General features: G+C 42.7%; 1 protein-coding gene across 2 annotated transcripts; it reads left to right on the top strand.

Moving 5' to 3' along the window:
• The first annotated feature begins 936 nt into the window (after window positions 1-936).
• On the top strand, window positions 937-22,974 carry SLC6A4 (solute carrier family 6 member 4). 2 transcript variants are annotated; one of them, XM_030962889.1, is made up of 15 exons: window positions 937-1,076; window positions 2,142-2,292; window positions 9,113-9,714; window positions 10,404-10,538; window positions 11,143-11,362; window positions 11,758-11,896; window positions 12,266-12,400; window positions 14,089-14,192; window positions 14,888-15,015; window positions 15,311-15,423; window positions 16,131-16,262; window positions 17,259-17,358; window positions 17,709-17,809; window positions 19,168-19,335; window positions 20,001-22,974. In XM_030962889.1, exons 3-15 carry the CDS (start codon window positions 9,258-9,260, stop codon window positions 20,073-20,075), a joined length of 2,007 nt encoding a protein of 668 aa, XP_030818749.1. In that variant the 5' UTR covers window positions 937-1,076; window positions 2,142-2,292; window positions 9,113-9,257; the 3' UTR covers window positions 20,076-22,974. The 2 variants fall into 2 exon arrangements, with proteins under 2 accessions (XP_030818749.1, XP_030818748.1); XM_030962888.1 differs by lacking the exon at window positions 937-1,076 and having other exon boundaries at window positions 2,041-2,292.
• Window positions 22,975-23,129: the final 155 nt, after the last annotated feature.

Here is a 23,129-nt window from a genome sequence, read left to right as displayed (position 1 = left end):
AGGAACAAACAAACATTGCAGGATTTGTTTGGTTTGTGTTATTTGGAAAATTGTTCCAACCCTTTTATTGGCAGTGAATCAGAGCCACTTGCAGAGCCATTGCTGATCTCACAGTACAGTTGGTACTGCTTTTATGAGGTCATTTAAATGATGATTCCCATCCTTGTGCTGGAATCTGCAGCTGCTTTATCTGTCTGTCTTGTGTAAAGTCCATTTGTTTTCTTTTTTTTTTTTCATACTTTCCCTAAATCATCAGAATTTCACCCACCAATGCCCAGATTTCATGAGATTCTGGAGCTGGCTCAGTTACGGCCCCTGGAAGTTTTTCACTTATGAGATAAATAAGGTGTTACAAGGTTAAGGGGTTTTGCCTGACGTGTCCAGTCTGTTATTTCTATTATGTCCCAAAGGCTCCAGACTGTTTGGCAAGAAATTCAAAACGAAAAAACCCAGCACAACAAAACCAAACCCAATAACTGCTGCAGAAGATAATGAAAAAAACACCTGAACCAAAAGGCCTGGGTAAGGCATAAAAGAACCTACTCTAAGCAGAGACTGAGATGGAGAAAAACCTCAGACAAAGGTCACAATCCCTCTAAAATTTTTTAAAACCCAAGATATAATTATGTAATGAGCAGAAGGGCTTTCAGTAGAGAGAATTCATTTCTTGTAAGCAGACAGAAAAAGTGAATTTGGAAAACCCACTCCAGTCTCCCGGCAGTGGTGAGCTGGAGATCCGTTTGGAAAGTAAAGGTGCAGATTCCTCATGCCACCCATCCTCCCAAGAAAGAAAAATGCTGCTCCCCAGAGCAGAGGGTCTGACCCACAGCTGGATATTTGCACACTGAACACTGTGCTGTGACCTCCAGCAAGGTTTGCTGGGTGAGGCATGGCAGGATCTGTCCTTGTGATGCGTCTGGAACAGCACAAAGCAGAGGGAAGGTCGTGGAGGAATATCACAGGCAAGGACACGAACTGGGGGGGTTTTCCTGCCTGCAGCCAAGGGAGGTGAGCACTAATCCTGGTTATTTTGGAAAGCAGGACGCAGGAGGGAAATCCAGCCCAGCAGACAGAGGGTGAGTATTGCTGTTTGCACGAAAAGATCAATGAATTTCTACAGCAAGTGAAATGGAAAAAGCTCAATTTGATGAAACGGCCTTAAAAGAGTGCCCAGGACAGTAAATGAGAAAAAAAGCTGATTTCAGTGCGTCCCTCGTGTGTGGAGCTGCAGTGCCCGAGCTCTCCTTGAGATGGTGCAGGAGCCTCGCCCTGCCCGGCCGCGGCTCCGGCAGGGACCAGGGACAGCAGAGGAAACTGCAAATTGCAGCTCTTCAGATTCCAGTTTATTTTCCTTTCAATTGTTTGGAAGAAGTCTCTGAAAACTGGCAACTGCTTACAGCAAAGCTGCTGCTGCTCCAACAATCAGCTACTCTTACTTATTACCCCTATTCTGCTTTTCCATCTTTTTTTCCCCCTAAATCTGCCACCTAACCTATGGCATTGACCTGTGATTTATGACCTTTTATAAACAAGTCGTGGAGTGCAGGAATGATGAAATCCTAGATGAAAAATACTGGAGAAAAAAATGTGTTATAAGTGGAGCGAGGTATTTGAAGTGGTGGTAGGAAGAAAGGAAATTACTTGTTGAGCTTATTGAGGCAGCAAAACGCTTGTAAAGAATTTGTGCTTCAAGCTTTAAAACCAAACTAAACCTTATTTCTTCATTAAAATAATGCAGCTATTCGGGATTATTGAAATTATTCTTTTCAAGAATTTAAGAGAATTGAAATTATTCTTCTTTTCAAGCCCTTTTATTGTGATAATATCCCTGTCCTTCCTATCCTCCTGTAATCTACACAAATTTCTAATTCACTGACTCCCTCAAAACTTCGTTGTGTGCATCCTCATCCCCATCCTGTTATTTATATTTATAAGAACATCCAGCAAAGCTGTCCCTTCCCAGGAAAGCTCCCCTTCCTTCTGCCTCTGCCTTCATTGGATCCTGCTCGCCAGAACAGATCAGAGCAGGCGAATGTAGCCACCCACCTCTAGGAGGAAAACTGAGCTGCAGCCCTGGTGAAACATAAAGTTTATTCGCCTAAAGTGACGCAAAAAATTCTTAAAGAGCTCTTTGGCAGCAGATTATCTGGCAATCAGACCATGTGAGGGGGACTGGTGTACAAAAAGCTGCCCAGGATGCTGAGGTGGCCACAGGCTGAGGTCAATGTGGCTGAAGGGGACTCGAGCCCGGATCTCTGCGAGGGCAGCGCTTCGGACCCACCCCGCACACAGGTACGCGATCGTTTTGTCTTTGCACAGCCATGGCTGGGCACACTTTTACACTTTTATGAAATTCAGACAGGCTCAGAGACAGCTGCTCCTCAGAGCTGCCCCCCTGCAGCAGCAGCAGCAGGCGCTGGAGTTTCATTAACTTTCCCTCCTCGTTGCATTTCTGTTATAAAATCTGAAATACGAGTGACAGGCTAAAATCTGTACTCTGGGTTTTGTTTGTTTTTAAACCAGCTTTAAGGTCTTTGACAATTTCTAAAACATTTTTTCATCTAACAAAGCTTTGGGGGCAAGAAAAGATACATTGATTTTGGTTTGAGTTTTTCTTTAGTTTTCAAAACTTTTAGTGCCTTTTATTTCTTTCCTGCTGTTCCACGCTCTGCTCTGTCATGTTCAGGCACTTGTCCAGCAGTTATGAATGTTGGGAGTCAAATGCCTGTAGCAGAACATGTCCTGACAATCTAAACTTAAAGAGTTTTGGCAGTCCACACAACTGCATTACAGATGTAAAGTTATTTAAAGCTTAAAAAAAAGCATTAAACTCCAAGGAAAAAATGAAGGAGAGCAGCAGAATCTGAAGGAAAAATAGGAAAAAAATAGGCAATTTGGGCTGTTATTTATTTTGAAAGGGTGAAGCGAGCTTTATTAACTGTATTAAGTTATATTTTAAAAGGTAAATGGTTCCAGCACAGTAAATTATTGAACTCAATGGGACAGATTTATTGCAAGTAATAAATCTCAAGGGTATGTCCTACATATATTTATAGTCAATCACGTTTACTGAAACCAACTGCCTTGCTGGGTTAGTTCAGTAAGAAATATGGAGTTTAATTAAGGAATGCAATGCAACTGAATATATAAATAGGCAAGGAAAACATGTTTTGATATGTCGAGAAAGCCTGGGGGAAAAGGGATCAGGCATTTAATGGATTTGGATTCTCGAAAATGTTGTGGCATTTTTTTAATGTGGGTTGTCAGACATTTACCAGGGAAGGGCTCAAACACTTGGGCTGCATCTTCTGGTGATTTTGATGGTGAAATAACCATAATTTTCTTGGAGAATACTTTGCAAATTTCTCATATAGCAAGTGACTGTTGTGACCATTTTCTAATTGGACAGGGTGTGATGAATTTCAGATGGCTAAATTAGGAAAAAACTACTCCAAAACTAGAACTTAATCACAACACAAAATTATTCCCACACATGGAAACATGCAGTGTGTTTAAGTTCTTTCCTGCTTTCCTCCATGGAAATATAAATTGCTGAGTTTTCATTAGTAACAGCCTAAAGAAATATTAATTCTGTGTCTGGATCTCCGTCCTGATGCTCATGTTTGAACTCTTTTCCCAGCCTGTGTGTTTGCAGCTCTGTATCTCACAGAGCTGACAGAACACAAGGAGCCCTGCCTGTGGGGTAAATGTTTCATGCAGAACTTGAGTAGGACTTGGAGCCCGAATTCAGAGCTGTAATTTGGAGATAGCCATTAACAAATCCCCTTCAGAGAAACATCATCAGAGAACCATTACCAAGGGATGGTGCTCCATTTATTTAGTGTTTAACTTGCTGTGTTGTGACCCTTCCTTCAAGTTTATATAAATAACTGGAGGAAGAATACAAAAGCAATATCATCCCCTCCAAGCTTATCTGTTTCCTTGCACTACACACAGACACTCTCAAGCCAAAAAAATGCATTTCCCCTCCTCCCTGTTCTTTAAATGACTGACACCAGTTTGGCAGCATTCCCACTACTGTACAGTGCCTGCCTTCTCTACACAATTGTAAAGGTAAAAATCTCTCTTTCCTGATGCCTTTTCAATTTCAGACTGAGACAGGGACAAGGCTGTGATGTAAAACTCCCAGTGCAGGTTTATATTTCCCCCAAGTGCTGCTGTCAGAGGAATTCTTTTCCCATCTCACCCATGTGCAGCCTTATCTGGGAATACAGGAGTTAACCTCTCCTCGTGCCACTCTTTGGGAAGCAGCCTTCGAGGGCTTTCAGGGCCATTGTCTCACCAGCAGGACTTGCTGAGCTCACTCTGCTTTAGCAGGAACTTGAGGGAGCCCTTGGAGCCCTGCAAATACCCACACAAAGGAGATTTTGTCCATTTTGTCACCTGCACGCCCAAAGATTCCCCTTAAAACACTCCCAGGTCACAGTGCTGTGCCACAGTACCCAGCTTTTGTAACATTTAAAATCATTGGCACAAATCTGTCACAATTCACTGGACCATTAATTTCAGTGGGGTTTGATCACTCTTTATTTTGATTCTCTTCAACTAGAAAAGAACTTCTAAAAAAAAAAAATCCCCTGAATAAATCAATTTTCAGCTGTGGAGGGACGGTCTAGATATCAGCTTAGATCTGCTTTACACCTAATGCCCCAGTTCTGGGGCTCCCAAGCAGTTTTGATTATCAGGTTTTGAAATCTGAAATACAGACTGTCACACTTGCTAATGAGCTAACAGGAAAGGACATTCTGGGTGCTCATTTTTTAAAGAAATCAGTAAAAGTGAACGCATTCAACATCAAAAGGCACCAAATTCTTTTTAGCATTACGAACCTAAATATGACTTGTGTATGACACGCAGCAGGCAAAATTCACCATAATTGAGAGCAATGCAATTTAATTGGCTGAAATTTTAAATTTTTTAAACGAATCCTCACAGTATGGGAACATCTATTCGGTGATACTTTGATTTAAGGGTTGCTCCTGACCTCTGCAAACTCAGAGGAAAATCATGAAACCTGCCTGGCTCATTTGTGGCTCAGAGGTGAGAACAGGTCCAGGCAAACAGCACAGCCCTCTCCTGCCTGGGGTGAGCGATTCTATCTTGTCAAACAAACTTCTTGCTTGATATTTGAGATAAAAGTAATGTCCTTGGACTCTTTCCATTCCTGCACAACTGCCTGGGTGAGCTGCAAGGTGTCGTGTGAGTCAGGCGGCTGTAACTTCAACCATCTCAAATTCTTTGTGATGAATGCGAGATTCGGGTCAAGTTAGCAGGAATCATCCCAGGGTTTGATCCTGTTTGCCAACACCCTGGGCTCACTCTTCCTGAGGTTCAAAGCTTCAACTCCCTGCAAGTGCCTGCATGTGAAGGGCTGGGGGCAGGAGGATGGAGGAGCAGGGAGGGAAGGTGGGATCTGAGTTTTCCTTTAGCCCAGCGAGTGCTGCTTCCCCACTTCCACGGAACTGGCGCGTGAAATAAGAACATCACTGGTGTGAAGCGATATTTGTACAAACCTACACATTCTGCAGCTGTGAGGGTTAAAATGGGAGGCACAGGGGGTGGGTGAGGGCTGGGGAAGGCTCTGCAGCCCCACCTCAAACTCAGCAGCTCCCGGCGACTCCGCATCTGCCTCCCTTGCTGATCCCGCTCTTTGCTGCTCCTCAGCCCCATCGCTCTCCCAGACACATTAAAAGCCAATTCCTCCTTTAAAAAGTGCCGAGAGCGGGAAAATCCCGTTGTTGTGGTGCTGGGAAGAGTTGTTTACTCTGTGGCAGAGCATGAAAGGCGAGGGATTCCCGCAGTGCCGGGAGAGGTCACTGCGAGCCTCCAGAAATAAACAGGAGATGCTCCAACACTTAAAACTTGAACCGGGCTCCAGGCCAGGGATGCTCCTCGAGGACTGCCGGGCTAAAGAGCCGGATTTGTGCATCAAGGAATATGCGGGGATTTTACTTCTGCAGTGTTCAAGCTCATCTCCGTGTGGGAGATAAATAAATATAATTAATGTCTGATGTGAACTGCGTTGGTGGCTGCAGCACCACGTGTGGGAACACACGTCCTCAGTTATCCATCCGAGTGTTTTCAGCAAAGCCGGGAGAGCTGTGCAGGACGGCAGGGTCACTCCTCCTGAGTCACTCTTTGCTCAGGGAGGGTGACATTCCCAGGGCTGGCACCGTCCAGGTGCTCCTGCAGGGAGCTGCCCTGCAGAACAGCCCCAGCTCAGGGCACCAGGGCCTCCCCGGGGAGCAAAGTCACAAAGTCTGCCAAGCACAGATCAAAGGGAAACGAAAGCACACAGCTCTGTCGTCTTCCCTTTTTTATCTCTTTTTCTCCTGCTGCTAATTAGGGCTGATAAGGAGCCAAGGTGCAGTTATGTAACAGCAACCTTTGTGACAGCTCGGATTGAAAACAGGTAATAAAGTTATTTCTGAGATCACTGCTGTCATCATTCATTCACCTGAATTGGGGATCTGTGCAGAAAAGTGGAGGCTGAGGTGGGCAAAATCCTTCACTATTGGGGTCATTTTCCCCTGGATATCTTCTCTGTGTCTGAGCATGTTCCCCACCCCAAGAGCTCTCTCTGCAGCTCTTTACGCTCCTTGCAGTGTTCACAGTGCCTTCAATTTGTTTTTTCCTTGATTTGTAGCAAAGCAAAGAAAAATGTACATTCTCCCACATTTTTTAATGGTGTAATGAGATAATCTGAAGCTGTTCTGCTCGCACGTGCCAACCATGCCCCTGTGAATTCCACTGTGTAGCCGTGGACTTCATCACTCCAGAGATTTCCCAGGACAGCTGACAAGCTGGAATTCCTTTTTCAGAAAGAAATCGTTCTGATTTCACCTGGAGCCCCTGAAAAGCCACATGTAATTTCGCATATTTGAGGCTCAAACTACTGAAAATTCAACCAAAGTATTTCAAATAATGTGATTTTTTTTTTTCCTGTGGTGTGCAGAAGAACAGGAGAAGGAGTTTAGGTCTGGATGGACAACAATCCTGGTTGTCACAAATCTTGGATATCAACAATACATTCCTTGACCACCCCTTAGTAAAGAAAGCAGTGAAAAATGTGCAGAAATAAAGAGTTTTACAAACACAGTGAGAGTTTAAGCCTCAGGTACAGAAAAATCAGTCCCAGGAGATAATGCAGTTAAATCAACATCCTTTACAGTGTTCCCATTTGTGGGTGAGAGGTGTAAAGTCCAGAAGGGCTCAGGTTACTTTTCCATATTCCCACCTGGTATTTACCATGCTCTGTACAAGGGGAGGACAGGCTGTGGCCTTCCCTTGGATTCCTCTGTGGCCACCAGGGCTGTTTCCATCTCCAGAACCTCTCTTGGGACATTTGGAAGGCTTTGGACTCCAAAGGCATTCAGGTTTTGTAGTCCTGCAGGTAAAAGAGAACCTCCTGTTCTTTGCCCTGGTGTTTTTCTCTGGAACTTGAAGATGTTTCAATCTTTGTGGGTAATTAATTAACAGCAGTGAAGCACCTGCTCTTGTAAGAATTCACATTAATGATGCACTGCCTGCTCTATGACAAAAAAAGAGACTATTTAGGTAGAGGCAGAATGTAAACCTGAAGAACTAAATATTTCTGAAAGTTACAAGAACTATTTTCAAGTGAATTTTATCTCAAAACCATCCTCCTGTTTGCTCTGCAGCTCAATAACTTTCCTTCTCTTTCTGCTTGCGCTGAGAAATGTTTAGAAAAGGTTTGATAAACTGTCTTTGCAAAAGATGGAAAGCTGGGAAAAACTCGAATTTTAATAGCTCTGATAATCAGCAAATTCTAGAAATATGTCAAATCATATGTCTTCTCTGCTTTAGTTTTTTCCTGCAGTTATAAGTGAAATAATGCTCATTTTTCTGCTAGGATGTGACAATGACATTTACTACCATGATAAAATGTTTTGAAAGGGAAAAATTAGATGTAATAACTTGATCTTGGCATGGTGTAGCTTGTGTGACTCTTTGCTAGCAATAAAGCAGGGTTACTGCCCTGGGGAATTTACAGCACAGGGGATCAGCTCCTGTTCCAGGGTTTTCTTGGGTAAAGGCAGCTGGGTGTTTACCTGAACAAATCAGCAGAAAACAAAACATGACCTGCTCCCAGAATCACAACTCCTCTGCTCTCTTTGTTCTGCAGGAACAGTTGATTGTGTTGTAGTTTATTTCAGGATGGTTTATGTCCCTTGGATTCTGTTTCCAGCACACCAGAAGAGGGCAGAGAAGCCGGGGATCCTCCCAGTGCCTGGGATTTTTGCTGGCAGTGGGCAGGAGCACAGGAGCAGTGCCCACCACCCTTCCCAGGGCTGGCACCACAGTGTCAGCAGATCCAAACTGATGCTTTATTTGCCCAGAGAGTCAGATAAAACCAGGGACAAGTTTTGTCCTTTAGACTAACACGTTAGTTCTTAATGAGAAGAATCAAATTGAAGTTTATGACCTCTTCTTGTTATTGGTGTTGACTGAGTCTCAAAAGTTAGTTGATGCAAAACCACAGAGATTTAAATACTTTTCTGAAGTTTCATTTAAGCCCTCCACATGTGCTGCTAAACAAAGCAGACACTGGGATTTCTCAAGAAAGGTGGTTATGAAATGTAATTTTTATATCCACAGTTATCTCGTATTTGTTTAACGAATTCTTTTCCCTTCATACTGGGTGAACCTAGAAATAGCCACAAGATGAGAGGATGAGTTGCAGGATGAATTTAGGAAAATGAAAATAAAAGTCCCACTAATCTCTGCCCTCAGTTTGCAAACTGGGAGTCCAGCAGTGCTCAGAGGAGGAGGTGATACCAGAAGACAGCAGGACTGCGCCTGGGTGTGAGGTGCCCAGCAATGCACAAAGTCCAGCAGATCCTCCTGAGAGGGTGTGATCCAGGTACACCAGGTTCTGCTGTCAAAGAGGATGATTTCTTCCTGCCTTTTTCTGGACAAAATCCCAGATTATCTGCTCCATGATCCACATTGCATGCTGTGATGGTTAATTACCTCTGTATTTTAATCACAGAATCTGCTGGCTGTATCTTGAAAATTACCAGCACCAGTAAAGTTTGTAATGGATTTTCAACTCTTTCTCATTTCTTAGATGGTGTTTGTGCCTTCAAACTGATGGATTTAAGTATGGAAGAGGAATTCTAAAAGTGCTGGGAGTAAAGGTGTGGGAAGCCAAACCCCGAAGGGACCCTGTGGTGCTGCCTGTCTGCAAGTGACCAGAGCAAATCTCAGCAAAAATGGAAAAAAAGACCACAAGCAATGAGAAAGAGCCCCTGACTTCCAAGAAAGACGCCTCAGACTGTAGCAAAGGAGAAGATTGTAAAGAGAACGGACTTGTGGTCAGGAACCCTAAATCTGCCCTGCGGCTGGTGGAGGATGGCAACAAAGCCCACCCGAGCCAGGGGGACAAAGGGGAGGCAGCTCAGATCTCCAATGGTTATTCAGGGGTTCAGAGCTCAGCTCCCTGCAATGGAGAGGTGGAGGATGCCCAGGGCACGGCCCCAGCAGCCACCACCACCACCACCACCACCACGTCCACCACCTGTGGGGCTGAGGCTCAGCAGCAGCTGATGGAGCTGGAGGACAGGGAGACCTGGAGTAAAAAAATTGACTTTCTCCTCTCTGTCATTGGATATGCAGTGGATCTGGGAAATGTGTGGAGATTTCCTTATATCTGCTATCAGAATGGAGGAGGTCAGTGCCCACTTGTGTTCGTTGTTCCTCAGGGCTGAATTTCTTGGTTTATAAATGGATGATTTAGTGGCTTTTAAAACACTGTGCGTAACAAATGATCAAGGAGAAATTATCCACTGAAAAGCCTAAATATTGGGATAGGATAGCCACAGAAAAGCTGTTTAGCACAGCACAACTAGAAGCTGAGAATCAGGTAGGTGCAGAGCCACACTCCAACACCTCAATCCCTTTCCCAAGGAGCATTTTAAAATCTGATAAACCAACATGTCTAAACCAACTCATGAGGAAGGCTAGGTCTTTGACTCACTGACATAAGAGACAAAATACAAATCTAAAATCTAATCAAGGACATCTTAGAAAGGACTTTCATCTCTCTGATGTAACGAAGGCATTTTATTGGAGAAATTAATGATTTTATCTGTAGCCCATCTCACTGCTGTGAGAGTCAGTGGAGTCTTGGTGAATCCTGTGTTGCAGAAATGTGAGAAGTTTGGGCTGGGTGTTGCTTCTTGTTCACACTGCTGAGTAGTTATTCTTATGAGAAATCCCACAGTAATTCAGAGGTGTGCTGGCTAGGGGGGGATATGCATTTTCCCTGTGAGATAAAAGGAACTCCTGTTTATGGAGTGCTGGTAATGTTGGAGGTGAAGTCTGTGAAGAGTTAAAATCATCTGCTTTCTCTCTTGCAGGAGCATTCCTCATTCCTTACACAATCATGGCCCTCTTTGGAGGGATTCCTCTCTTCTACATGGAATTAGCACTAGGACAGTACCACAGGAATGGCTGTATTTCCATCTGGAGAAAAATATGTCCTATATTCAAAGGTAACAAAGGGAAATTGAACTTTCTGAATAACTGGAAAATTTTCCTATAAAGGTGGCATTTCGGGGGCGAAAAAAGAAAATCTCACAAAGCCAAGTAAGACTTGTTCTGCACAAGATTTTGGCTTTATAAAGAAAGCTTTCCCAAAACTCCAGGTACATCTGAACACGTGTGTTACTCTTGTATACACGTACAGTATGCAACTCAAATTGATTAGAGAGAGGCTGACCAAGCCTAAAATGATAAAGAATAAAAAGAACTGCTCTATATCCTCACTTACTCTGGTTCCCAGTGCTGAAGCTCTGATCCTGTCTTTATATTTGCTGAGACTGCAAGATGCCTATTTCTAAATTGCAGAAATTTAGGAACACATAGAAAGTATCTCTTTATAAGAATGTTCTGTCTTGATTAAGGATGCTTTGCTGGAACCAGACTATTTCTAAAGTCACAAGAAATGCCAGTGTTGTAAACCCTTGGGAGGGTGTGTGTTCCAGCTGCAGAGCTGCCTTAGACAAACAGTTGTTGATGTGATAACCAATTATTTTCTCTTTTTTTTTTTGCCTAAAACTTAGACTGACTGAATGCAATTCTTTCCTGCCTCTCCAGGAATTGGCTTTGCCATCTGTATCATAGATCTTTACGTAGCCTCCTACTACAACACCATCATGGCTTGGGCTTTTTACTACCTCATCTCCTCCTTCACGGCGGAGCTGCCCTGGACCAGCTGCACAAACCCCTGGAACACAGGAAACTGCACCAACTACTTCAGCAAGGACAATGTCAGCTGGTCCCTGCACTCCATCTCTCCTGCAGAAGAATTTTATACGTAAGTGCATGTAAGTGAGGATGGTGGTGGTAGCCAGACTGCTGGGACATCAGCAAGGTTTTCCTCAGAGGCCAGCAGGGCTGATTGTTGATGCACTCTCTTCAAATCACTGGATTTTTGTAGGGGGTGTAAGCTTAGGGTGCATGGGGTGTGCTCTGTGTTTTAGGGGCTCCCCAATTGCTGTCTGCTGTCACTTATCATCACTGGTGTGCTGCTAATATCAAACTTTCAAGTAAAATAAAATGAATCCAAAATGTCGTGACTTTGAAGGCTGCTTATCAAGATCCCAAGGTTCCTCGTAATGCTCAGACCACAGTATGGGACTGTGAAATGCACATTTAATGTAAGCATTTGTTTAAAAAGTATCTCTGCTGTGTTTTTCTTTCCTCTTGCAGCCGCCAGGTTCTGCAGGTGCACAGGTCCAATGGGCTGGATGACCTGGGGGGCATTAGCTGGCAGCTGACCCTCTGCTTGCTGCTCATCTTCACCATTGTGTACTTCAGCATCTGGAAAGGGGTCAAAACATCTGGCAAGGTGAATGCAAAAGCAAGACACAACAGCTTGTCTAGAGGCAGCTCTACCTGAGCCAATTAACTGTCAGGGGATCAGCTCAGGTTGTTTTCATGACAGGATTATGGGCTGATGTATTTGGGGAGCACTCGCTGTACAGTGACTGCTACTCTAAGCAATAAAGAACAAAAATAAGTGACACCACTGTTCTCTGGGCAGGACCAACCCTGCCAGGGAAAGGGTTCAGATGTGCAAACTGCCTCTTTACAGACCTGCAGAGAAGCTCACATGAAGATGCTATAAATGCTAAGACATCTAATATGATTAACTAATTTTCATTATCCCTGCTGACTTTCTCCCCATGGCAAACACTCTCACCATGTTTCCCCACAGGTGGTTTGGGTGACTGCCACGTTCCCTTACATCATCCTCTTCATCCTGCTCGTGAGAGGTGCAACTCTGCCTGGGGCTTGGAGAGGTGTCCTCTACTACCTGAAACCTGACTGGCAGAAACTCCTGGCCACTGAGGTAAAGAACTTTATAAAAGGGAGACTTGCTTTCAGCCTATCTGTGTGTGTATCACCATAGATGCACAGAGCATGAGTAGCATGGACCCAAAAGCCTGAGCCCATGCTCTTTCCATAATTATAAAGAATTTTAAAGACTAGAGTCTACCCTCAGTTTAGCTTGAACTACAGGCAGAGCTCCCACACAGTGGTTGAACAGAATGAGTTTAGATCTGATTAGTAGAAAACAGGTGGCCAAACACTTTTTCACCAGGAAAATGGTGACCAGGCTGACACTGAGTGAGAAGTTGTGAGTGTTCCTACACTGCAACAAAATCCTTCCCCTGTGAGAGTCACACTGAGCAAATTGAATTTATTAAATCCTAACAAGAGGTGGAGCTGCAGATTTTTGGCTTAAGGGGATGAGTACAGCCCCACAATGTCCACAGCTGCCCCTATTTAAATAGTTCAGGTTACTGGGGCAGAAACTTGTGTCTCCATCCTGTAACAAGCTTTGGCAGATGAGCCCATGGACACCAACTAAACCCTGGCCCAGTAACTCATGTAAGTGCCTGTGGAGGAGGAATAAATCAGTCAGGCCTGCATACACCACCAAAATTTGACAGGAAAGCAGGAATGAGGACAAACTGAGCTAACCAACAAACCCCAGGCCCTCCAGTGTCTGATCCAGCCTTGAACTCTGTGGATGACAAGCAATCCATCAGGCTCAAGGCTGTGCTCACTCCACTGCCTCTGAAAGTGTCTGGTGAGGAGGGTGATGGAAAAACCCCAACGCAATAAATACTACAAACACAAAGATTAAAAATTTCCAATGTTTGCAAGTCTGCTGCTGCCCAGCTGATATGGAGAGTTTTGAATGAAGAGGAAATGAAAAGACACCAGTCTCTGATAAAGCAGCATCTCCAATAAGGAACCACATCTTCTGAAAAAGCAATAAAGGGCATTGATATTGTATTGGATGTATCTGGAGTGAGGACAGCAGATTGCAATCTGTGTGTGGGTGATGACAGAGCTCTGTCTGGGTGATACAGGATGGCCTCACACGATGGGAGAGAATATTAGAAATGAGTTGTAATGAACTCCATGTTTCAATCAAAAGAGAATAAATGAATGAGGACTTTCACCTTCAGAAAGAGAGCTGATATTGTACTTTAGAACATTACTCATTAGGGCTGTGGCCACTTTTCAAGTACAACAAGCTTTTCATAACAAGATCATCACACTTGCATCTGTCACAGCTACAACAAAGCTGAATTGAGCCCCAAGAACCAGAACTGCATCCACACAGTCAAATGGATTTCCATAAATCCAGGAAAAGTCTACATAGCCTGGAGGAGACATTGCCAAGCACAGGGCTATTCCACAGCACACAGAGTTTGGTGGAAGATTTGGAAGACTTCAAAATCATGGTTATAAAGTTCTCCATACACTGCAAAACTTGTGTTAAATTGATTACAGGTAATTGACTGAATTAATCTAAGATGCTGTCAGAAGTGCAACAGCTACAACAGCTCCACAACAAACATTCATATTTCAACATCTCTCTCAACAGAGCGTCTGTTAGATCAGGACTAGGACACAGGCAGACCAGTGAAACACCCTTTTGTAGACCTAAGTGATATTCTGAATATGCTAAACTCATTCAATCTGTTCCACGGCATTTTTTTCTTGGCCTTCAATATTTTACAGGTTTGGGTGGATGCAGCAGCTCAGATTTTTTTCTCCCTGGGACCAGGCTTTGGAGTCCTGCTAGCTTATTCCAGCTACAACAAATTCCACAACAACTGCTACCAGTGAGTTCTACCTTATTCTATAAGTAAAATCGAGTTAAAAAATCTAAGTGTGGGTATTTATGAAAAAGAAACAGGGTGTTGTTGAAAGGCACTAAATTGTCAGACCTGTGTACATAGAAATCAGAAGCAAGTGTAACAGAGAACCTGCAATCTCAAGCATTTCTCCTCTGTTGCCTACCTTAAAGTAAGATAATTTTTACTAATTTTACAGCAAGAGGTCTAAAATGTAGAAACCTGCCACAACAAAATGGACTAAACCCATGTCAAACCGTCACATTGTAGTTATTTAATTCCAGTAGTCAGTTAAAAAATAAATTCATAGTCTCGAGCAGAAAGGCAATTTATATTTTTTCCTTGTTACCTGAAAAAAAATCTATTTCTAACTTCTAAAATAAAATTCTCAATTCTTTAATATTCACGTAGTAATTCCTATTCTTTTAAAACAGCAGGATACAGCCAACATTCAATCCAGTGGCAGACTGATGTTACAGCACCTGTATGGATTTGAGAAGAAAAAGCAGTCATGGGTTGTTGGGTTTTTTCCCTCTTTCTTTCAAATCTGCTGCTCATTTTTTCCTTGTATTCCCCTAGCTTTTCTAGGAGTGTGTCTGGATTGTAAACCAAGAGGTTGTAAACCCTTTCTAGCAGACACAGATGAGTTAGGTCCCTGATGAGAGTTAGGTCTTCTGTTGCAGAGACGCTCTGGTCACCAGCACCGTGAACTGCCTGACCAGCTTCGTGTCTGGGTTTGTCATCTTCACCGTGCTGGGGTACATGGCTGAGATGAGGAATGAAGATGTCTCAGAGGTTGCCAAAGACACTGGTAGGTTAATGTTTCATACACATCTCAAACTGCTTCTAAGATAGAATAGATTTGTATATGTACTTCTAGATCGAGAGCAGCCCAAGTGATGAGAAATATTTAATGTATTATTCAGGATGCTGACTTTATTGGGCATTGTTACACAGTCCAGCCAACAAAATTAACCTATAAATACCACATATAAAAGCCAGATTTCAGATCTGCAGTTTCACAGCCATGGCAAAGCAGCCTGGGGGGAGAAGTTTTCCCCTGGGAGACACCATGTGCTAACAGTGATCCCATCTCTGTGCTCCAGGACCCAGCCTGCTCTTCATCACCTACGCAGAGGCCATTGCAAACATGCCAGCTTCCACCTTCTTTGCCATCATCTTCTTCCTCATGCTGCTCACGCTGGGCTTGGACAGCACGGTGAGTAGCCAGCAGGGGACACAGCCTTGGCCCCCCTCAGGCACCACAGAAACAGAATTACCAACACTGCACTGGCACTGAGGGGTTTGCAGCAGGACTGGCAGTGCCAGCTGCCTTCTGTAAGACAGCATCTGTTACTCCAATTTTTACCTGAATAGGTTTGAATGTAATCAATTATTTGTCGCTGTCATGCTGTGACAATTAACAAGACCCTGAAATACAAGCAAAGCACTTTGATTTATACACTCCTGGTTGAATGCAGCCTTCCAGGCTCCTTTCTTGCTTGTAAACTTACAAAGCAATTATGAAAATCTGGATTTTTTTTTCCACACAATTTGGATTTAAAAGGTGGGAACTGGAGATACACTAAAAAATTGTCATGTGAGTCTGGTTTTACAGGTGGAGAATCAGCTCCTTCCAGCAGAGCTGAACTCAGCTGATTTCACAGTCATGGTCCTACTGAACCGCCTCTCATTTCTCCACATCCTGCTGCCTTTGGATGACAGGGCATCCCCACGGACACCTGAACAATAAATCCCCACCCTGAAGAGTTTTAAAAAGTCAGGAGGAAAGACTTGTCTAAAACCCCACACCAACTCCAGAGCAGAACAAAGCACCAATGTTTCAGTGCTCCTTTAAGCACTCAAACATACTTTTGAGAGGTAACACTGCCCTCTATTTCCCAGTGACTTTTCCATGCTTTTCAGTTTGCAGGACTAGAGGGAGTGATTACTGGAGTCCTGGATGAATTCCCACATGTCTGGGGCAAACGCAGGGAATTGTTTGTCCTTGGTCTGACCATCCTTTGCTTTTTGGGGTCACTGGCAACCCTGACATTTGTGAGTATTTCACCCACCCTCAGCCTCCCTCACTTGCAGCTTCCTGCCAATGACACCTTGGAGAGGGCAGTCATTTTTTGAAGAGAGTTTCAAGAAAACAGATTGAACCTCCAGGCTGTTTTCTCTGTGCATTAGAAATCCATTACTTGGAATAAATGTGAATTATATTTCACTAGGAAATATGTTGCAAAATGATCCTCCTGCAACTCATCATGCGCTACACATCATAAATGGTGCTGCTCATCAGTCAGCAGACAACCAGCCACATTTTTATGTGGTTTATTTCTCATTCCCAAAAGCTCTGTGTTTAAAAATAACATGAATAGTTATTATAATCTTCACAATGTGTAAAATGTATTTTGAATTTAAAAAAAAAAATCTAGTAATGGATTTCCTGGATCTTCCTCACTGTTTCAAGGCAGAAATCACCATTAGTCACATCAAATTGTTCCCATGGGGCTTGTGGATTTCATTCCCACAACAAGCAATTTTTGAATAATGAGTGTAATGACCACAAGGGAAATAGAAAGAAATACTTGGCTTTCCTGTCATGTTTCACTCTACTTGTTCATTTATGTGTAACTTCCTTCTCATGTGAAGTGTTTGCTGTACAAGGATGCCGAGTTCCTCTGCAAGAGGTCTCCTCCTTCGTGGTTCTAGATCCCAAATGGAAAGAAAGCAAAGCAACACTTTATTTATTTGCTGTTCAGTAGCTATGATCCCTGGGGGAGAAAGAAGAGGGCATGCAAAAAGTCAAGCTGTAAAATCCCCTTTGTTCACTAAAATCCAGCCAGAAGTGCCAGCAGATTTTAGCTTCCCTTCATGGCAGCCCCCAGGTGAGGGGTGGCCACAGAGGGTGAGCAGCTCACCAGGGTTTCCCTGGCAGGAACGGCCACAAAGTGACAGAACTGGGTGAATTCCCCACTTGTGAACGTTCTGCTCCAGCAGCAGCAGGGCAGCATCCTGGGCACACTGACAGCTTGATCTCTTTTCCAGGGAGGAGCATATGTGGTGAAGCTGTTTGAGGAATATGCCACGGGTCCAGCTGTCCTGACCGTCGTGTTCCTGGAGGCAGTGGCTGTGTCCTGGTTCTATGGTACCTCCAAACACCCCAACCCCAACTCCTGAGCTCCTGCAGCTCAGCATTGCCTCAGTTTCTGCAGACAACATCACCCATTCCCCAGAAAAAAGTTTACAGAAGCTTTTTACAGACTCGCTGATAACTAAAGCAGTGAGAATTAGTGTTAATTGCTCTCTGACAGCTAAAAGTAACAGGAGGTATAATTCAGAATAATTAAGGATTTAGTAAAATTAAGAGTTATAGGAACAAAATGGTCTTCTGGGATAGATTCTGAATTTACTTGCTGGGCATAAAAAAGTGTTGAGAATCTACTTAAGAAAATCTTAGATCTGCTGTCATCCCTCTTCTCTCACTTGTGTCCACAGGCATCACCCAGTTTTGCAACGATGTGAAAGAAATGCTGGGCTCTGCCCCAGGCTGGTATTGGCGAGTTTGCTGGGTTGCAATTAGTCCACTTTTCCTTCTGGTGAGTTTTCTTTAGAGCTTTTTCTTTCCAGCACCAAGAAAATCACCACTGAACAATGCAGCTCATTCTAAAAGCTTAATTCCAGAATTCTCTCATGAAGTTCTTTAGTAACAATTTTTGTTAAACAAAAAAGGCTCAATTAGTAAAAAACCCAATACAATGCTGCAAGGTCTTGTTACCAAATCACAGTTTTAAGGATTTTTGTAGTTGAATTAGCTGAATAAATCTGGATTCTGAATAACTCCCCCCCTGCCCTCTGCTAAACAAATTTACTTTGTTTTGCTGCCTTATGTTTACCTCAGCAAAATGTAGCAATAAAAGCTGATGAAACATACTGTCAGAGGAGGAAAACCAAGATAAGTAAATACACTGTCTCAGCAACTGCTGATGGACAACTTTAGAATATTCCACTTAAAATTTCCAGCAGTTAATTGCAACCATTATAAATCTATAATTCAGAATTGGAAATACTGTCCCAGTGTTTGGCTTGGCAGTGTTATTAATAACATTTGAACATAAAGTGTTCATTTCCTGATTCAAAATTAGTCCATGCTATCTTTTATTCTGACTGGCCTAGTGGGAGCAGAGCAGGTCAAGATGGAGCTTATGAAGCACAGAATGTAGATTTAAGGCCTACAGAGTGAATTCAACACACTTGTAATGATCAAAGCATAATTAACAGACCCTGATTTTATTACCCCTAGAAAGAGAAATCTACAAATTAAAATGTCACACCACAGTAATTTTTATATTTCTGTCCTCTTTGTAATCCTAAACCAGCAAAATAGAGAGGCACAGAGCTCTGGGGATGTGGTTACCAGGCAGAGCTATTTGTATTCCCCGTGGAAACCCACCTAAAATAAAGAAAGCTCAGGATGTAGGGTGTCATTTCTGTATGGAAGTTTTGTTGGTAAATCCTGAGCTTCTGATGATACTCTGGAAAAAAAAACAGTCAGAGATCCTTCCTGGGTCAGTCCCAAATATTATTCCTGTAATATTCAACTAAAAGTATTTGTTGTTTCCTAAGGAATTTTTCAGTCATGAATGATATGCTCAGGAAGATGATCCAACAGCAGTAACTGAGCTGACTTTTTTCCTTTTCCTGTTCTGACAGAGAGCAGTGTAGAGTGGAGAGCATCTGCTTTGGGAAGGATCTGGTGTTTGTGTCATGATTTGTTGTTGATTTGTTTTAAATATACACTCATGTAATTTAGGATTCTTTTTCTGTGTCAACATATTTTTAATCTTGAGTCCTACTCATTTTCTCTTTATTTCAGTGCTGCACTGGAACACAGAATTCCCCAAAGTGTGCGCCATGAAAATCCACATATTCACACTTTCCCCTCTTTCTCTTTCAGTTCGTCACTTGCAGCTTTCTGTCCAGCCCTCCTGAGCTGAGGCTTTTTGATTATGATTATCCCTACTGGACCACAGTTGTGGGGTACTGCATAGGAACCTCCTCCATCATCTTCATTCCCATCTACATGATCTATCGCTTGGTCATCACCCCAGGGACACTCAAGGAGGTATCCCTGATGCTCTCTTGCTTCTGTTTGACTGTTAGGAAGGAGGTGATTCCTAAAAATATCATGGCTGGCTGTTCTGTTTGTGAATTCTCACAAATCTCCCCAGTTCTTACTGAGGCTGCTGACAATTTCTTATAAAATGTTGCATCAAGTAGTTTTTTAAGCTCTGATGAACTGGAGAGTCTTCCTAAAATTCACCCCAGACACTCAATATCCCTCAGCCAAGCAAATGAGGCAGTGAAAGGCTGGTTTCCTGGTGTGTATCTGTAAGAAAAGCTTGTTTTTCCTTCACACATTTAGTAAAATTTCTCTGCCATAAATCTGTACTGACAATACTGAGATTTCTTCTAAGTTTAAATAAATACCAGTTCATAAAGAATATATTTAGTTGGCTCAGGGTATCCCAGTAAACTGCAAAGTCCTAAAGCATTAATATGACATGTGCCAAGCTTTGATTCCAATTATGTTACAAATAATTTTAAGAATCCTGCTGTGTACTTCTATAGCACTTTCCATCTTCATAGTGCTAACAGAGGCCTGTAACACTCTTAAGCAGCTCAAGAGGTGAAAGTCAAAGTCATACTTTATTATTAATCTCTTTCTAAATGGCTGACATGATTTGTATTACCTCTAAAATCAATCAATTTCTGATTTCTTTCCAACAGCGTATTCTGAAAAGCATTACTCCAGAAACAGCCACAGAAATTCCCTTTGGAGACATCCGCATGAATGCAGTATAAGCTGACCTGGTTCTGGGGGAGGGAAGAGGAGCACAAAATATCATTTTCCCCCCCCTCCCCCAAAGAACCTCCTTTCCAGCTGAGACAACAAACAGAGTTTTCCAGGGAGGCTGCACCACTGGCACCATTGGGAAAGGTGATGCCTCCAGCACATTTATCCAAGCAATTCAAGGACATCTACTGTGCACTTCCAAGCAGGCTGAACTGAGCACTCACTGAGGAACACGAGGGAACATCCCTGCTCCGGGAGTGGCACCGAGTGCCTGCAGCAGCCCCTCCAGGACGAGCAAGGCACGGCAGGATTAGGTGTAGACCCCCAGTGTGTGGCAGTGCTCCTGCAGCTCCCTCCCTCCGTGTGATCGTTCGTACCGGGCAATGTCGTATTCGCTTCTAAGGTTCTCTACTTGCTTCAACTACGTGGGAAAATGCACAAATATTTCTGATAGCCATACATTACTCGAGTAACGCAGGGGTTTATACACTAGGAAAACAAAAATATGAAAGTTCCCTAGGTTGGTGGTGGAGTAGACAGAGGGAGAGGAAAAATGCTGAGCAGCACAGCTCTGCACACAACAGCGCACACAACTGGTAGCATCGACCTCATGTTCATTTCCTCTGGTTTGTAGGTGGTAACAATTTCTATTGTTTCTTGCATAAAAAGAATTACAAAAATATTTTTTGTGATGTTTGAGGCTCCACTTTCCTTTAGACCCAATCAAGCCACAAAAACTCAACAAGAGTTACTTGACAAGCCACTTAAGCTGCCAGCACTTACTGTACTCTTTCCATAACCAATCATTGTCCTGGCAGAGCTACAGAAACTAAAGACCAACAATGAATCTTTTTGAGTTCTGATGCCAAAACATACAATCTTAAAGATCTCTTTCTCTGCTTCACTTCCCTTTTTTTTACAGTTAATTTCACACCTAAAATTTGCTAGAGCCAGCCTGTGGGGTTTTCCTCCTCTTTCCTAGTACAGAAGTAAAATTTAGAATAATCCTTTTGGCTGGCTGACAAAAGTACATTTACAACTATCCAAATCTACTCTGAAGGTTTAGTAGCTCATACTCCGATGTGACTCCATTGGCTTTTCAAGCTAAAGAAGAAAAAGAGAGGAATTTTTTTTTTCTTATCAAGAAGCTGAGTAGAGTTCAGCAGGATTGATTGTCATCAGAACACTTTATATTTAATTCCAAGGCACTGACACACAAATTAACCCCCATGTCCATACAAAGCTCTTTACATGACATGCACACAGGTGCTTCCCAAATGCAGCTGCCCTGGCCCCTGCAGGACATGAGTTCTGCTGCAGTGGGAGTGCAAATCCAGGAAGGCATCTTTCCTGTACAAACTTGCATTGTATTTTTACTCTGGCACACAGGTTATGATGAAAGTAAAATAAATTAGAGGATCAAAGTCTCTTTTGTGTCCCTTTGCTAAAGTTGCCAAGGTTCCCTGTGCAGCCAGAGCAGGGGCATTAAGGAACCTGTGGGAGCTGACCTGGGTATGAAGCACTTGCCGGGTGAGAGGGAAGCAGGGATGCTGTGTTTGCCTTCTGGAAACATTTCCATCGCCTCTGCCAAAGCTTCCCCCCTCTGTGAACCTGGAGAAAGGCCTCTTCCACTTCCTCCTCTACTTTGGATAATGACTTTTGAGTTCATCTAAGTCTCAATCCCAACTTCCAATGAGGAAATAAGACGGACAAGGACTGTTCTTTCAGAACTAGACTCCTGAACTATTTTTGAAAAGGGAATATGTTCTTTAATTGCCACTAGAAAAACACAATAAATCTGTCCTACTGGACAGTTACACATGTGAAAGTTTTGTAGCTTATGCCTCAAGCGTATTTGAAACCCACTTCAAAAAGTTAAATTTTCTGAAATTGAATGAAATGTCAATGAAAGATGAATAAGGTATTTGCACATATCCAACAGCAAAGCGTGGGAAATAAAGGAGAAAACCCTATCCTGTTTCTTTCCTCTTCAGACAGCGTTTAGCTAACAAAAAAATTTGTAACTTTATGACACAGGATAGACACTGGCTCTCTGGGAGGTTTCAGAGAGATTTCCCAAGAAATATCACATTTTCTAGTTAATTAAGTCAGCCAGGAAGCCCTGATAGTAACACAAGCCCTGCAACAGCTGAAATGTGAGACCAATGTGCTCTGAGTCCTGAGATACTGAGAGAGGATGAAAACTCTTAGAACTACTTGAAGATACAAAAAGCAATGTAGATTAAAAAAGCTTTTCCCTTCCTGAATAATACAAAGATAAAATACATCCACGTTTCATGCTATAAATGCTGAACTTGAAAGGCAGTTTAGAACTCATTACTTTTTTGTTACATGGTGTACTGGTTCAAATATCTTATTATGGTAAGTTCATTTTTTAGTATTTCTATTTAGCTGAGTGGTTGAAATATAGAGAAATTGATTTATTTATACAATTCTTTTTTTTAAACATACTCATCTGAAAACATGTAAAGCAACCAATATTTATCAGGTAGCTCAGCAAGTAGCCATACCTTAAACACTGGTTTTGTACAAAATCTACTTATATTGATACCAAATGAACTGCACTGCAGTTACAAAGTGTTTTGAGGCAAAAATATTCCTTCTCTTCAGCTCACCTTCCACTCATCCACCACGAGTATATTCCACCCTCTGTTCTGAACAGTGAAAAGGAAGTCATGAAAATGGTAAATTTGGACCATCTTTGCCTTTTAAAGAGAATTAAACTGGAGTTTTAGCTGTACAGAACTAAGTATTCCCTCCAACTTGTACATGATGCACCTGTATTAATTTATGCAGCTGTTTAGTTACAAGTGTTGCAAGCTGATTGTAAGTCATCAGTATGTGCCTTGTACTGTAAACTGTTACTGTAATAAATTTAATATTCATAAACCATCTGCAGACGTCTCTTGTGCCTCTCTCTTCTGGGAAGAGCAAAAATAAAAATCTCAATTCTAAGTAACAGCAGAATATCTAGTCCAGCAAGGCCTCTGACAAAAAACAGAGGATTTCCCTCAGTGTTTGACCCCTGGCCCACTGCTAAA

Source organism: Camarhynchus parvulus, chromosome 19 (assembly GCF_901933205.1).
Source record: "Camarhynchus parvulus chromosome 19, STF_HiC, whole genome shotgun sequence".
NCBI classification, from domain to species: domain Eukaryota; kingdom Metazoa; phylum Chordata; class Aves; order Passeriformes; family Thraupidae; genus Camarhynchus; species Camarhynchus parvulus.
Note: the sequence above shows the minus strand (reverse complement) of the source record. Positions and strands in the feature narration are given on the sequence as shown.